General features: G+C 43.8%; 1 protein-coding gene across 1 annotated transcript in view; it reads right to left on the reverse strand.

Annotated features, from left to right (window-relative positions):
* Window positions 1-303: 303 nt before the first annotated feature.
* LOC124620069 overlaps window positions 304-15,261 on the reverse strand; it is a 717,768-nt gene continuing 702,810 nt past the window's right edge. Inside the window, exon 6 of the mRNA XM_047146736.1 lies at window positions 304-506. Coding sequence (XP_047002692.1) covers window positions 304-506 — 203 coding nt within the window. The remainder of the gene's footprint in view (window positions 507-15,261) is intronic.

The raw sequence follows: 15,261 nt of genomic DNA on the forward strand, positions 1-15,261 counted from the left end.
TAAAACATTTGTGAAAATCTCAACTCGACAGTAAACTACTAAAAATTTGGCCCCGTTTCCCATCTTGGGGTTTGGCTTGTAGTAACCGCAACCACTGTGTGTGTCAGATAGTGTAATTGATGTTTCCTGAGCTGGAGCGTATGTTTAGTCACTGAGTTGCCGTTTACCGTCTTCCCCTCCTCCCCAAAAGCAATGATAAGACGTCTATGGTTGTGGGGTAAGGACAACAACACCAATGATCGGAGCAGAAGGTCCACAAAGGGAACTTGCTCGGTCCCGGTGGGCGTGCCGGCGTTGGCAATATCATTGCAAATTTATCACCGGCCCAGGTGCCGGGCGGTGCGTGGTGGTTGGGCCCTGTCCCGGCGCCGTCCGCCACCTTTTATCGCTCGGCCACGCCGTCGGCCCGGGGCACGCGCCCCCCGCGATATTTATGTGTTTCTTCCCTGACAGCCGCCGCCAGCGCCGCTGCGCCTTTTCCCTTCTGCCGTGCGCTCGGGGAAGCGCTGAATTTAAAATTTCGGCAGACCGAATGGGCGTACGCATAAAACAGTGACTGTAATAAATTCAGGAGAGGCCACTCTTGCCCCTCCCCCCCCCCCCCCCCCCCCCCCACGCGCCCCTCGGTAAGCCAGCAGCGGGCTACGCGACCGTCTCGCCTCCAGCGCGCGTGCGCAGTTGCGTTTAGATGCCGCGTCGCGCCGCTGGAAAATTTATCTCCGTTCGTATCGTTTGTCATCAAAGGGATTAAATCGCTGCCCCACTGCGGGCAATAAATATCGAAATTCCGCGGTTTTTACTCGAGGGGCTATTTGGGGTCTTTCGTAGAGAACTGGCTTAGTTCGCCAAGTTACAATAGTATCATTCTCTATTGCCGTTTGTTCTTTTGGAGATAGCTGCCTATCGAAAAAAATTGATCCATAAGTCTTCAGAATGAGATTTACACTCTGCAGCAGAGTGTGCGCTCATATGAAACTTCCTGGCAGATTAAAACTGTGTGCCGGACCGAGACTCGAACTCGGAACCTCTGCCTTTCGCAGGCAAATGCTCTACCATCTGAGGTACCCAAGCACGACTCACGCCCCGTCCTCACTGCTTCACTTCTGCCAGTACCTCATCTCCCACCTTTCGGACATTACAGAAGCTCTCCTGCGAACTTGCAGAACTAGCGCCCCTGAAAGAAAGGCTGTGAGGACGGGGCGTCAGTCGTGCTTGGGTAGCTCAGATGATAGAGCACTTGCCCGCGAAAGGCAAAGGTTCCGAGTTCGAGTCTCGGTCCGGCACACAGTTTTAATCTGCCAGGAAGTTTCATATGAGCGCACACTCCGCTGCAGAGTGAAAATCTCTTTCTGATAACTTACGGATCAATTTTTTCGATTGGCATCTTTCGCGAGCAAGTGCTCTACCATCTGAGGTACCCAAGCACGACTCACGCTCCGTCCTCACAGCTTTACTTCTGTCAGTATCTCGTCTTCCACCTTCCGAACTTTACAGAAGCTGTCCTGCGAAACTTGCTGAACCAGCACTCCTGAAAGAAAGGCTGTGAGCACGGGGCGTCAGTCGTGCTTAGGTAGCTCATATGGTAGAGCACTTGCCCGCGAAAGGCAAAGGTCCCGTGTTCGAGTTTCGGTCCGGCACACAGTTTTAATCTGCCAGGAAGTTTCGTAAGACACATATTCAACACGTTTAAAAAAATAAGTATTGAGTAGAAGATGCCGAGTGGCATTTGGGCACGGTAGAATCGGTGGCTGCGTCAAACGATTGAGAGATATGTATGGCGGTAATATACTAAAGGTGTAACAGTCCCAACAGCAACAAATAAGCTTCGCGATATGGCGTTCCCCCCCATGAACCATGGACCTTGCCGTTGGTGGGGAAACTTGCGTGCCTCAGCGATACAGATAGCCGTACCGTAGGTGCAACCACAACGGAGGGGTATCTGTTGAGAGGCCAGACAAACTTGTGGTTCCTGAAGAGGGGCAGCAGCCTTTTCAGTAGTTGCAAGGGCAACAGTCTGTATGATTGACTGATTTAGCCTTGTAACAATAACCAAAACGGCCTTGCTGTACTGGTACTGCGAACGGCTGAAAGCAAGGGGAAACTACAGCCGTAATCTTTCCCGAGGGCATGCAGCTTTACTGTATGATTAAATGATGATGGCGTCCTCTTGGGTAAAATATTCCGGAGGTAAAATAGTCCCCCATTCGGATCTCCGGGCGGGGACTACTCAAGAGGATGTCGTTATCAGGAGAAAGAAAACTGGCGTTCTACGGATCGGAGCGTGGAATGTCAGATCCCTTAATCGGGCAGGTAGGTTAGAAAATTTAAAAAGGGAAATGGATAGGTTGAAGTTAGATATAGTGGGAATTAGTGAAGTTCGGTGGCAGGAGGAACAAGATTTCTGGTCAGGTGACTACAGGGTTATAAACACAAAATCAAATAGGGGTAATGCAGGAGTAGGTTTAATAATGAATAGGAAAATAGGAATGCGGGTAAGCTATTACAAACAGCATAGTGAACGGATTATTGTGGCCAAGATAGATACGAAGCCCACACCTACTACAGTAGTACAAGTTTATATGCCAACTGGCTCTGCAGATGACGAAGAAATTGAAGAAATGTATGATGAAATAGAAGAAATTATTCAGATTGTGAAGGGAGACGAAAATTTAATAGTCATGGGTGACTGGAAGTCGAGTGTAGGAAAAGGGAGAGAAGGAAACATAGTAGGTGAATATGGATTGGGGCTAAGAAATGAGAGAGGAAGCCGTCTGGTAGAATTTTGCACAAAGCACAACTTAATCATATCTAACACTTGGTTTAAGAATCATGAAAGAAGGTTGTATACATGGAAGAACCCTGGAGATACTAAAAGGTATCAGATAGATTATATAATGGTAAGACAGAGATTTAGGAACCAGGTTTTAAATTGTAAGACATTTCCAGGGGCAGATGTGGACTCTGACCACAATCTATTGGTTATGACCTGTAGATTAAAACTGAAGAAACTACAAAAAGGTGGGAATTTAAGGAGATGGGACCTGGATAAACTGAAAGAACCAGAGGTTGTACAGAGTTTCAGGGAGAGCATAAGGGAACAATTGACAGGAATGGGGGAAAGAAATACAGTAGAAGAAGAATGGGTAGCTTTGAGGGATGAAGTAGCGAATGCAGCAGAGGATCAAGTAGGTAAAAAGACGAGGGCTAGTAGAAATCCTTGGGTAACAGAAGAAATATTGAATTTAATTGATGAAAGGAGAAAATATAAAAATGCAGTAAGTGAAACAGGCAAAAAGGAATACAAACGTCTCAAAAATGAGATCGACAGGAAGTGCAAAATGGCTAAGCAGGGATGGATAGAGGACAAATGTAAGGATGTAGAGGCCTATCTCACTAGGGGTAAGATAGATACCGCCTACAGGAAAATTAAAGAGACCTTTGGAGATAAGAGAACGACTTGTATGAATATCAAGAGCTCAGATGGAAACCCAGTTCTAAGCAAAGAAGGGAAAGCAGAAAGGTGGAAGGAGTATATAGAGGGTCTATACAAGGGAGATGTACTTGAGGACAATATTATGGAAATGGAAGAGGATGTAGATGAAGATGAAATGGGAGATATGATACTGCGTGAAGAGTTTGACAGAGCACTGAAAGACCTGAGTCGAAACAAGGCCCCCAGAGTAGACAATATTCCATTGGAACTACTGACAGCCGTGGGAGAGCCAGTCCTGACAAAACTCTACCATCTGGTGAGCAAGATGTATGAAACAGGCGAAATACCCTCAGACTTCAAGAAGAATATAATAATTCCAATCCCAAAGAAAGCAGGTGTTGACAGATGTCAAAATTACCGAACTATCAGCTTAATAAGTCACAGCTGCAAAATACTAACACGAATTCTTTACAGACGAATGGAAAAACTAGTAGAAGCCAACCTCGGGGAAGATCAGTTTGGATTCCGTAGAAACACTGGAACACGTGAGGCAATACTGACCTTACGACTTATCTTAGAAGAAAGATTAAGGAAAGACAAACCTACGTTTCTAGCATTTGTAGACTTAGAAAAAGCTTTTGACAATGTTGACTGGAATACTCTCTTTCAAATTCTAAAGGTGGCAGGGGTAAAATACAGGGAGCGAAAGGCTATTTACAATTTGTACAGAAACCAGATGGCAGTTATAAGAGTCGAGGGACATGAAAGGGAAGCAGTGGTTGGGAAGGGAGTAAGACAGTGTTGTAGCCTCTCCCCGATGTTGTTCAATCTGTATATTGAGCAAGCAATAAAGGAAAGAAAAGAAAAATTCGGAGTAGGTATTAAAATTCATGGAGAAGAAATAAAAACTTTGAGGTTCGCCGATGACATTGTAATTCTGTCAGAGACAGCAAAGGACTTGGAAGAGCAGTTGAATGGAATGGACAGTGTCTTGAAAGGAGGATATAAGATGAACATCATAAAAGCAAAACAAGGATAATGGAATGTAGTCTAATTAAGTCGGGTGATGCTGAGGGAATTAGATTAGGAAATGAGGCACTTAAAGTAGTAAAGGAGTTTTGCTATTTGGGGAGCAAAATAACTGATGATGGTCGAAGTAGAGAGGATATAAAATGTAGGCTGGCAATGGCAAGGAAAGCGCTTCTGAAGAAGAGAAATTTGTTAACATCCAGTATTGATTTAAGTGTCAGGAAGTCATTTCTGAAAGTATTCGTATGGAGTGTAGCCATGTATGGAAGTGAAACATGGACGATAAATAGTTTGGACAAGAAGAGAATAGAAGCTTTCGAAATGTGGTGCTACAGAAGAATGTTGAAGATTAGATGGGTAGATCACATAACTAATGAGGAAGTATTGAATAGGATTGGGGAGAAGAGAAGTTTGTGGCACAACTTGACCAGAAGAAGGGATCGGTTGGTAGGACATGTTCTGAGGCATCAAGGGATCACCAATTTAGTATTGGAGGGCAGCGTGGAGGGTAAAAATAGTAGAGGGAGACCAAGAGATGAATACACTAAGCAGATTCAGAAGGATGTAGGTTGCTGTAGGTACTGGAAGGTGAAGAGGCTTGCACAGGATAGAGTAGCATGGAGAGCTGCATCAAACCAGTCTCAGGACTGAAGACCACAACAACAACAACATATGGCGTTGGGCTGCAAACCGCTGTCCTGGCCACTGTCGGCTTTTCTGATCTAGTAGCCATCAATTCTCACTCAATCAGCTGCCGATCTCAGGGATGAGTTCACAACATCGTGGTCCTCCCACCGAGGAAAAATTCACATAGCGGCCAGACACAATGACCACTGAGACACGGAGGCAGATAAAGAGCAATGGTGGTGATGCAAATGAGTGATAAAAATTTTACTACGTTCGAAGGAAATTATGCTCTCTTTATGGCGCAGACAAAATAATAGTGAGAGCGAAGGGGCACAGATTAACGAGTCTTTCTGGATCAGAATCGCATTAGAATAGCCGGAAAAGGGAATCTCCTCTGCAGCACATCAGAAGCTCAAGAGGGAAAGACTGGAAGTGTTTCTGTGCAGGCAGGCGTGGAAGTCAATCACACGCCCTCGCTCTCAGCCTCGTAACTTGTAACCAGTAGGATAGTAGGCCATGCAGCATCTTGTAGCCTGCTTTATTGTGTACGTACACTCTGTCGATATGTCATCTACAGACGTGTCCTAAGTAAAACGTAAAGTAAGACCAACGTTAATGCATCATAATAACTACATATTTAAAAATTCATATGTGGTAACGGAATTCACGTGGAGGTATAAAATGTTCCGTTTACTGTCAGACAAATAAATCAGATTGTACACAGCGTTATTTCCCATTAGGAATTATTAAAATGAAGACTTTCATGTGCCTAGACAAAGACATTATAAATACTTTCATTTGTATTACCACAGTGACGAACATTTGAGGGATGATTATGTTTTAACGTCCAGTCGACAACTGCTAAATATTCATGAGAATTGGATATACATCGTCATCTCCAACCCCCAACCCCCTCTCTCGGTGTCAATTATCTCCTCCCACCCTCCATCTCTCCGCCGTCCACAGCACGTGTTCTAGTGGCTATCGTTGCTGCCTGTGGATCACGGGATCCCGGGATCGATTCCCGACCGGGTTGGGGATTTTCTATGCCCGGGGACTGGATGTATGTGTTGTCCTTATCATTTCGTCATCATCATGCGTGACAAGGACCAGATTGGAGTATGTAAAACTTGGACTGTGTAAAATCGGGGCGCAGATGACCACGCAGTTGAGCGCCCCACAAACCAATCATAATCATCACCTCTCTGCCCATCTTCTCCTCCCACCCTCCATCGCTCTGCCCATCTCCTTCTTCCGTCGGAGGTTCGAGTCCTGCCTCGTGCTTGGGTGTGTGTGTTGTCCATAGCGTATGTTAGTTTGTTCGATTAAGTAGTGTGTAGGCTAAGGGACCGATGACCTAAGTAGTTTGTTCACAGAAGACCTTACCACTCACTCCGTCTTCAGGCCATGAGGGGCTTACCGGGACCATCCGCCCGCCGTGTCCTCCTCAGTGGAGGATGAGGATGGGAGGGGCGTGGGGTCAGCACACCGCTCTCCCGGTCGTTATGATGGTATTCTTGACCGAAGCCGTTTCTATTCGGTCGAGTAGCTCCTCAGTTGGCGTCAGGAGGCTGAGTGCACCCCGAAAAATGGCAACAGCCCATGGAGGCCTGGATGGTCACCCATCCAAGTGCCGACCACGCCCGACAGCGCTTAACTTCGGAGATCTCACGGGAACCAGTGTAGCCACTGCGGCAAGGCCGTTGACATAAGACCTTACCACAGATTTCCAAATTTATCACTCTCCACATCTCCAACTCCTGTTCTCTCCTCTATCTGTCCATTTCCTCCTTGCCTCTGTCTATGCACAATTTTTCCACCCCTTCCTCCCCTCCACCGGTCTCAGTCAATATCCTCTTTCCGCATCTCACTGAGCTTCAGCCATGTTTATCGTTACAACCAACGAAAACTTCATTGAGAATACAAGTCGCTTGTATGCTTTTGAGATATATATAATATCGCAATACACTACTGGCCATTAAAATTGCTACATCATGAAGAAATGCAGATGATAAACGAGAATTCATTGGACAAATTTATTATACTAGAACTGACATGTGATTACATTTTGAAGCAATTTGCGTGTATAGATCCTGAGAATTCAGTACCCAGAAAAACCACCTCTGGCTGTAATAACGGCCTTGATACGCCTGGGCATTGAGTCAAACAGAGCTTGGATGGCGTGTACAGGTACAGCTGCCCATGCAGCTTCAACATGATACCACAGTTCATAAAGAGTAGTGACAGGCGTATTGTGACGAGCCAGTTGCTCGGCCACCATTGCTCAGACGTTTTCAATTGGTGAGCATTCTGGAGAATGTTCTGGCCAGGGCAGCAGTCGAACATTTTCTGTATCCAGAAAGGCCCTGCTGAAATGTAGGGTTTCGCAGGGATCGAATGAAGGGTAGAGCCACGGCTCGTAACAAATCTGAAATGTAACGTCCACTGTTGAAAGTGACGTCAATGCGAACAAGAGGTGACCGAGACGTGTAACCAATGGCACCCCATACCATCACGCCGGGTGATACGCCAGTATGGCGATGACGAATACACGCTTCCAATGTGCGTTCACCGCGATGTCGCCAAACACGGATGCGACCATCATGATGCTGTAAGCAGAACCTGGATTCATCCGAAAAGATGGTTTGGCCATTCGTGCACCCAGGATCGTCGTCGAGTACACCATGCAGGCCCTCCTGTCTCTGATGCAGCGTCAAGGGGAAATGCAGCCATGGTCTCCGAGCTGATAGTCGATACTACTGCAAACGTACGAGATTGTTGTCTTGGAAATGTCCCCATCTGTTTACTCAGGGATCGAGACGTGGCTGCACGATCCGCTACAGCCATGTGGATAAAATGCCTGTCATCTCGACTGCTAGCGATACGGGGACGTTGGGATCCAGCACGGCGTTCCGTATTACCCTCCTGTACCCACGGATTTCATATTCTGCTAACAGTCATTGGATCTCGACCAACGCGAGCAGCAATGTCGCGATACGATAAACCGCAATCTCGATAGGCTACAATCCGACCTTTATCAAAGTCGAAAAGGTGATGGTACACATTTCTGCTCCTTACACGAGGCATCACAACAACGTTTCACCAGGCAACGCCGGTCAAATGCTGTTTGTGTATGAGAAATCGGTTGGAAACTTTCCTCATGTCAGCACATTTTAGGTGTCGCCACCGGCGCCAACCTTGTGTGAATGCTCTGAAAAGCTATTCATTTGCATATCACAGCATCTTCTTCCTGTCGGTTAAATTTCGTGTCTGTAGCACGTCATCGTCGTGGTGTACCAATTTTAATGGCCAGTAGTGTAGGAGATGTGGTGATCGGTTCCATCACTGCCGACAGATCAACGTTCATCTAGTTTCAGAACATTATTTTCAGTTTCAAGCTGAATTTGTAGTATAGTATTTCTTTACCTGAAAAAGCAGTTAACTGCATATTGATCAGTTACAATTATATGTTTACATTTATAGGTTTTTATTATTGAATACCGTATCTATTCCATCCGCAAAGTGACTTTCCTGTCTGTGAGATTGGCAAATTAGTACCTTTTGGGTATGATACGGTTTTTCCAAGTAAAATAAAGTAGCTCCGTTGAACTCAGTTGTACTACTACCCTCTGAACAACGTTTTCTAGAAATGATGATAGGAACTCAGTTGCTATTCCTTTTGTTCCCAATCATCCTACCTTCATTAAATGATATTACGGTGCACGTATCAAAAGTCTGGTAGAGATATAAGAATGTGTTTGTGATGCAGGCGTCATTGCTTGGTGTATAACGTCAACACTATAGAAGTCGTGCTCTGACTGACTCTCTGCTTGTCTACTTTCATACAGCCAACTGTGCTTTTCTGAATAGATTGCGTAACATAATTCATTTGCCTATGTTCCATAAACACTGCTATTACTTATGAGAATGATTACTGAAGAGATACAGCAACATAATTATTAATAACGTCATCGTTACCTTTCCTTAGATAAGGTGCACCTCTCGCTTGTCTTAGATGCTCTCTAAAAGATAACTGAACTGAAAGATATGTTTACTCTGCTTAAGAAGTTTGTATGTCATGTTTACTCGTCCCAGTATAAAATCATTACTCTCTCTGTTAACGCTTTATTTTTCTATTTAGTACTCCCTTCCCAGTAACATTGTAACATGGCTATCACATATCACTAGCGATTTTGTTTCAGCTCCATTTGGATCATGCCATAATTAATTATGTGAGCTTGATAGTGTTGGGAGTCAAAACATTTCATTCCTCGCCAGGAGAGAGTGGATCTTTAGGGCTAGAAGTCCCATAAGGTTGATAGGACTTTCATGGTGTCTAAAAACCAGAGAACCAGCACCTCTTCATTGGCAGACAAATCTTGCGGCAATGGTTCTGTATTCCAAAATGATTATCGTATACACTACCTAGCCACTAACCTTCATTGTGCCGCTGGTGGCCGCAGCTATTCTCTGAGGGTGAAAGTGCCTTTCCGTCCACACATCAAAGAGGAGCCGCCCATTGTTGCTTCCCTGGCTTAAGAAAGTTCTTTGCTCCCCCCTCCCCTCTCCCCAAAGGTACTAACCATTCAGTCCAAAGTAATGCCCCCGCCACTAAGATGCGGTGCAAACATTAGTCAAAAACGGAGAGACAACGTTTGACATCAATACCAACTTCATGAATAGTAGTATGCTTTTTGCAAATTTGCCACTTACCACGGTTTTTACATAGAAAATGGAACATATTCTTTCGTGAGAATGGCAGTAGCGTTTAGTCTCCTTCCAACTGGCGATCAGTGAGTTTCTGCTTCCCGCCTCTCATTTGGTGCTGCTGGCGCCTTATCAGTCTACTTGTGGATTATAGATTTCGCTCAGGCGGTAGCATAATCCATCTTCTGAGCGACTCGCATTTAACACATTTGGTTAGGCCAATAAATGGCAGTCCTTCGTTTGCTTTCCCAATCCATGTGATAGTTCCAATTGAAGGTATTTGTCATAGTAACCCCAAAATATTTAGTTGAATTTACAGGCTTCAGATTTGTATGATTTATCGTATAACCGAAATTTAGTGGATTTCTGTTACTACTCGCGTGGATGACTTCACACTTGTCATTATTTCGAGTCAGCTGCCACTTTTCGCAACATACAGATATCTTCTTTACAACACGAGGCATCTAACTTTAAACATCGTCCTGTACTTGCTGCGAATTTTTTTTACAATTTGTGTCCGACTTTTGGACTTGTGTTGAAACCCCTTTGCACAAACGCCATTTACAAAATTCATTTGTTCATGGGATTAATTTAATTAGCTATCCCACTTCTTTATGTATAATCGCAACTATTTATTGTCAGCATTACGCATTCAATAATTTCTTGACTGTTTTCAAGCAAGTAGTATACTAACGTAAATTTTGTGACAGATTATATAAGTAAATAACACATTACAGAGAAACGTTCTCAGCTATTATGAGGACCTCCTGTACAAAATACAAAGAACGTTCTACACGAAAAGATTTCAGTTTGGACCTGAATATTTGGGGTTTATAAGATATTATTTCCAGTTCTGCTGGAAGCCTATTGAAAATAAAGTATGCTGAATAGTGGATTCCTCTCTGCACAATATCCAAGGAAGTGTTATACAAGCATACATCGTTCTCCTTCCTAGTGTTCATTGAATAAATGTAGCAGTTTATTTTGAACGAGGCAGTACTGTGAACAACAAACCCCATTGTGGAATATATGTACAGGGATGGCAGAACAGGAATTCAGAGGCATTGGAATAACAGCCTGCACGAAGTCCGCGAACTACCACTGCAGATAGGTCTGACCTCCACATCTTGGATTAAGAATGTGCTAGGTGAGTGAGCAGATCTTCCTCGGATTATGCCACACCAGATAACAGCGTGAAATTAAGGAAACGAGCGTCGTTATTTTAGTATTACTGACAGTGATGATAATTCCTACATCAGATGGCAGCATTCACTTCGTATAAAGGATCTTGAAGCTGATACTGCCAAGATCGTCTTCCATCTACTCTCAGTCCTGAGAATTTTCAACGGTCACGTCATTGGCTGTTTGAACACCTTTAGACAACAGAACATCGCTTTTACAAGAGTTCCGTGTCGGATACATACGCGCTGCGTGTTGTTACAGTAATGCATTAATACCTTATCTGTAAGTCATGTAATAATGTTAGTGACTATTGCCTGAGCTAAATCATTTCTACTACGTTCCACGTCTTCCACAGTAACGGCTGTTATCTCTAGAAAGATAAATACGAGGGCGAGTTAAATGAAAACCTTAAATTTGTAATAACAAATTGAAATTTTGCGCCATTAACCTGTAAGTTGGTAATCGTGCTACAAACAGCGTGCAGAATGACCTGTAGGAGGCAGCACAGTGCATATGCATACATACCGTCGCAGTATCAGTATAAAGATGGCCGCTCCACTTGTTACTTGGACCAGGGAAGAACAGCGTTATGTTGTTCGGTTTTTGCGTCGTGAAGGTGTGAAACTTATTGAAATTCATTGACAAATGAAAGTTCAGTACGGTGATGCATGTTTGTCACAGCAGCAAGTCTACGAATGGAGTAGGAAGTTCGCAAATGTGACTTCAGTGGAGATGCTCCTCGGCCAGGTCAGGCACAACGAGTTGTGACTCCATGGAACATTGCAGCAGTTGAAGCCATAGTGAAGGAAAACCGCCGAGTGACACTGATTGACATTGCAGCATGTTTACAAATTAGTCATGGGTCAGCACACCACACTGTGCTTGATGTGCTCCAGTTTCACAAAGTGTCTGCAAGATGGGTGTCATGGCAGCTGACTCGTGAAATGAGAGAACGACGTGATGACGCTTGTGAAGAACTTCTTCGGCGCTTTGAACGAGAAGGTGACGGCTTCCTTGCAAGAATCGTTACTGGGGACGAAACCTGGGTTCACATCCACCAACCGGAAACGAAGAGAGCGAGCGATGAATGAAGCCATTCCTCATCACCAAAACCAAAGAAGTTTCGAACAGAACCATCAGCAGGGAATGTTATGCTTACTCTCTTTTGGGACAAAAAAGGCGTCATTTTGGAGCATTACATGCCTAGAGGAACCACCGTCACTAGTGCATCTTACACATATCCCTAAAAAATCATCTGCGACCTGTAATCAAATCAAAGCGACGTGGATCGCTGTCAGCAGGTATTTTTTTTTATTTATCGTGTCAGAAGCAAACTAAAAACAATATTAGATACATTACTACATACATACATACATTATGGTTTATAAATTAAACTAGTCAAGAATGAAATAAATGATTAGACACAGGTTGTGTTGTCAAACATAAGGTAATTTTAATCTATACAGTGGATGCCCAAAAATTTGCAACGTCCAGTGCACTTTGTGTAGCGTTTACGAGGTCCTCCATGGTGCACACAGTTGGAGGTAATGTGCATTGTAGTTGATGTGTTGATGTCTGCACGGCAGCTCCGCAGTCCAGGTGGACTCTCTCCAGTGTGACTGCGAAGCTGCCGTGCAGACATCAACACATCAACTACAATGCACATTACCTCCAACTGTGTGCACCATGGAGGACCTCATAAACGCTACACAAAGTGCACTGGACGTTGCAAATTTTTGGGAATCCACTGTATAGATTGAAATTACCTTATGTTTGACAACACAATCTGTGTCTAATCATTTATTTCATTCTTGACTAGTTTAATTTATAAACTATAATGCATGTATGTATTAATGTATCTAATATTGTTTTTAGTTTGCTTCTGACACGATAAATAAAAAAAAAAACCTGCTGACAGCGATCCACGTCAGCAGGTGTCCTTTTGCAACATGAAAATGCAAGGCCCCACACTGTACCTACAACAGTTGCAACAATCAGAGACCTGTATTTTGAGTGTCTTCCTCATCCACCATACTCACCATACCTTACCCCAAGTGATTTCCGTATGTTTGGACCACTCAAAGACGCAATGGGAAGGAAGAAGTTCCGTTCTGATAAAGAGGTACGCCACGCGGTGCGTGAGTGGTTGCGCAGACTACCAAAAGAATTTTTTTCTAAAGGAATTTATGCACTTAGTAAGCGCTGGAGGACTTGCATTGAGCCCGCATCTCGTGGTCGTGCGGTAGCGTTCTCGCTTCCCGCGCCCGGGTTCCCGGGTTCGATTCCCTGCGGGGTCAGGGATTTTCTCTGCCTCGTGATGGCTGGGTGTTGTGTGCTGTCCTTAGGTTAGTTAGGTTTAAGTAGTTCTAGGGGACTGATGACCATAGATGTTAAGTCCCATAGTGCTCAGAGCCATTTGAGCCATTTTTTTTTTTTTTTTTTTTTTTTTTGACTTGCATTGAGCGTGAGGGAGATTATGTTGAAAAGCGATACAGCTTTGTACCACTTCTGCACAATAAATAATATTTTTAAAAATATTTAAGGTTTTCATTTGACTCACCCTCACCTAACACTGCCAATGCGTCACACACAAAAGAATATTTAACATTTACTGCCGATATTCTTATCCTGAAGCCAAACTGAGAGTCTGGCAGCAAATTGTATGTACTGAGAAGGTCAGTTAGTCTAATATACGGCTATATTGCTTTACTCAGATGAATCGAATGACTAGTCGATATTCGAAGTACTGAGCTATCGTCACCGGCTAATTCTGCTGTTAGGGCTTCTCTATTCACACCCCAGTACACCCGTCCTCATTTTATACCGGCGGGTCCTCTACTCGTGACATCTAGTGCTCAGTTCAGCCTTACATGTAACGTCATGTGATGTATTTGCCTCGGAACACCAGCTTTCAAGAGTGCTACGTATTTACCGATTCCAAAAAACTTTTCGTTTAGCTTGCTGACTGCTGACAAGAAGTCATTGCTAAATATATTGCATAACTCTGATGGACCACTCCCAGTTTCATTTTCTCTCAAGGAAACTGCAATAATATAACGCCCAAACTAAAACTTTTCGATCTTGAGTTAGCTCGTAGAGATTAGCTTTAATTTCCGTGAAAAAGCCTAGCGTGATTATTAGTATCTCTAACGCAGACTGCTGACCGCCGTTCTTAGGATAAATTGCACATCACAAGTTTAAATTCAGGGCAATAAAATGCGTTATATGCCGCAGTTCAGTCGCTTGTCACTTAAAATAAGCTCTCGACAGAGCATCTTGGGTTTCCGTGAGACATTACGGCGGCCACTTCCCACACTGTTCCGCTTTACACCTGAAGTAACGTCACTTGTGAAGTGCTTCCTCATGTCTAGGTGTCGTCTATAATCGAACGGTAGCCAGCAGCCAATGTGTCAATGAGACATCGACTAACCTATAATTTTAATCGGACTGCAGTTTAACACTGCAACTGCATGCGCATAAATGCTGATAATGACTTTGTAATTGTATCAGAGACAGACAAGGACCTGTGAGAGCAGTTGAACGGAATGGACACGGTCTTCAAAGGAGGGTACAAGACGAACATCAGCAAAATGAGGATAATGGAATGTAGTCGAATGAAATCAGTGATGAGGGAACTAGATTAGGAAATGAGACACTTAAAGTAGTAAAAGAGTTTTGCTATTCAAGATTCAAGGAGCAGAGTAACTGATGATGGTTGAAGTAGGGGGGGTGGGGGGGGGGGTAAAATGTATACTAAGTATATGGAAAGGAAAAAATTTCTGGAGAAGAGATATTCGTTAACATCGAGTACAACAAACAGTGTAAACAAAAAGAGAATAGAAGCTTTCGAATGTGTTGCAGAAGAATGCTGAGGCTTGGATTGGTATATCACGTAACTAATGAGGAGGTACTGTGTAGAATTTAGGAGAAGAGGAATATGTGGCACGACTTGACTAGAAGAAGGGATCGGTTGGTAGGACACGTTCTGAGGCATCAATGGATAACGAATTTAGTATTGGAGGGAAGCTTAGTGAATAAAAATCATACAGGGAGACCAAGAGATGAATACACTAAGCAGATTCAGAAGGTTGTAGTAGTTATTCGGAGATGAGGAGGCTTGCACAGGATAGAATACCATGGAACGCTGCCTCTAACCAGTCTCTGGACTGAAGACTACAAGAACAACAACAACAACAACAACAATGGCATTATTTTCGGAAGACTGCATGTGATGTGAATACATATTATGTATTTGTAACTTATTCATGATCATGTCGTTGATA

Source organism: Schistocerca americana, chromosome 6 (assembly GCF_021461395.2).
Source record: "Schistocerca americana isolate TAMUIC-IGC-003095 chromosome 6, iqSchAmer2.1, whole genome shotgun sequence".
NCBI lineage: Eukaryota > Metazoa > Arthropoda > Insecta > Orthoptera > Acrididae > Schistocerca > Schistocerca americana.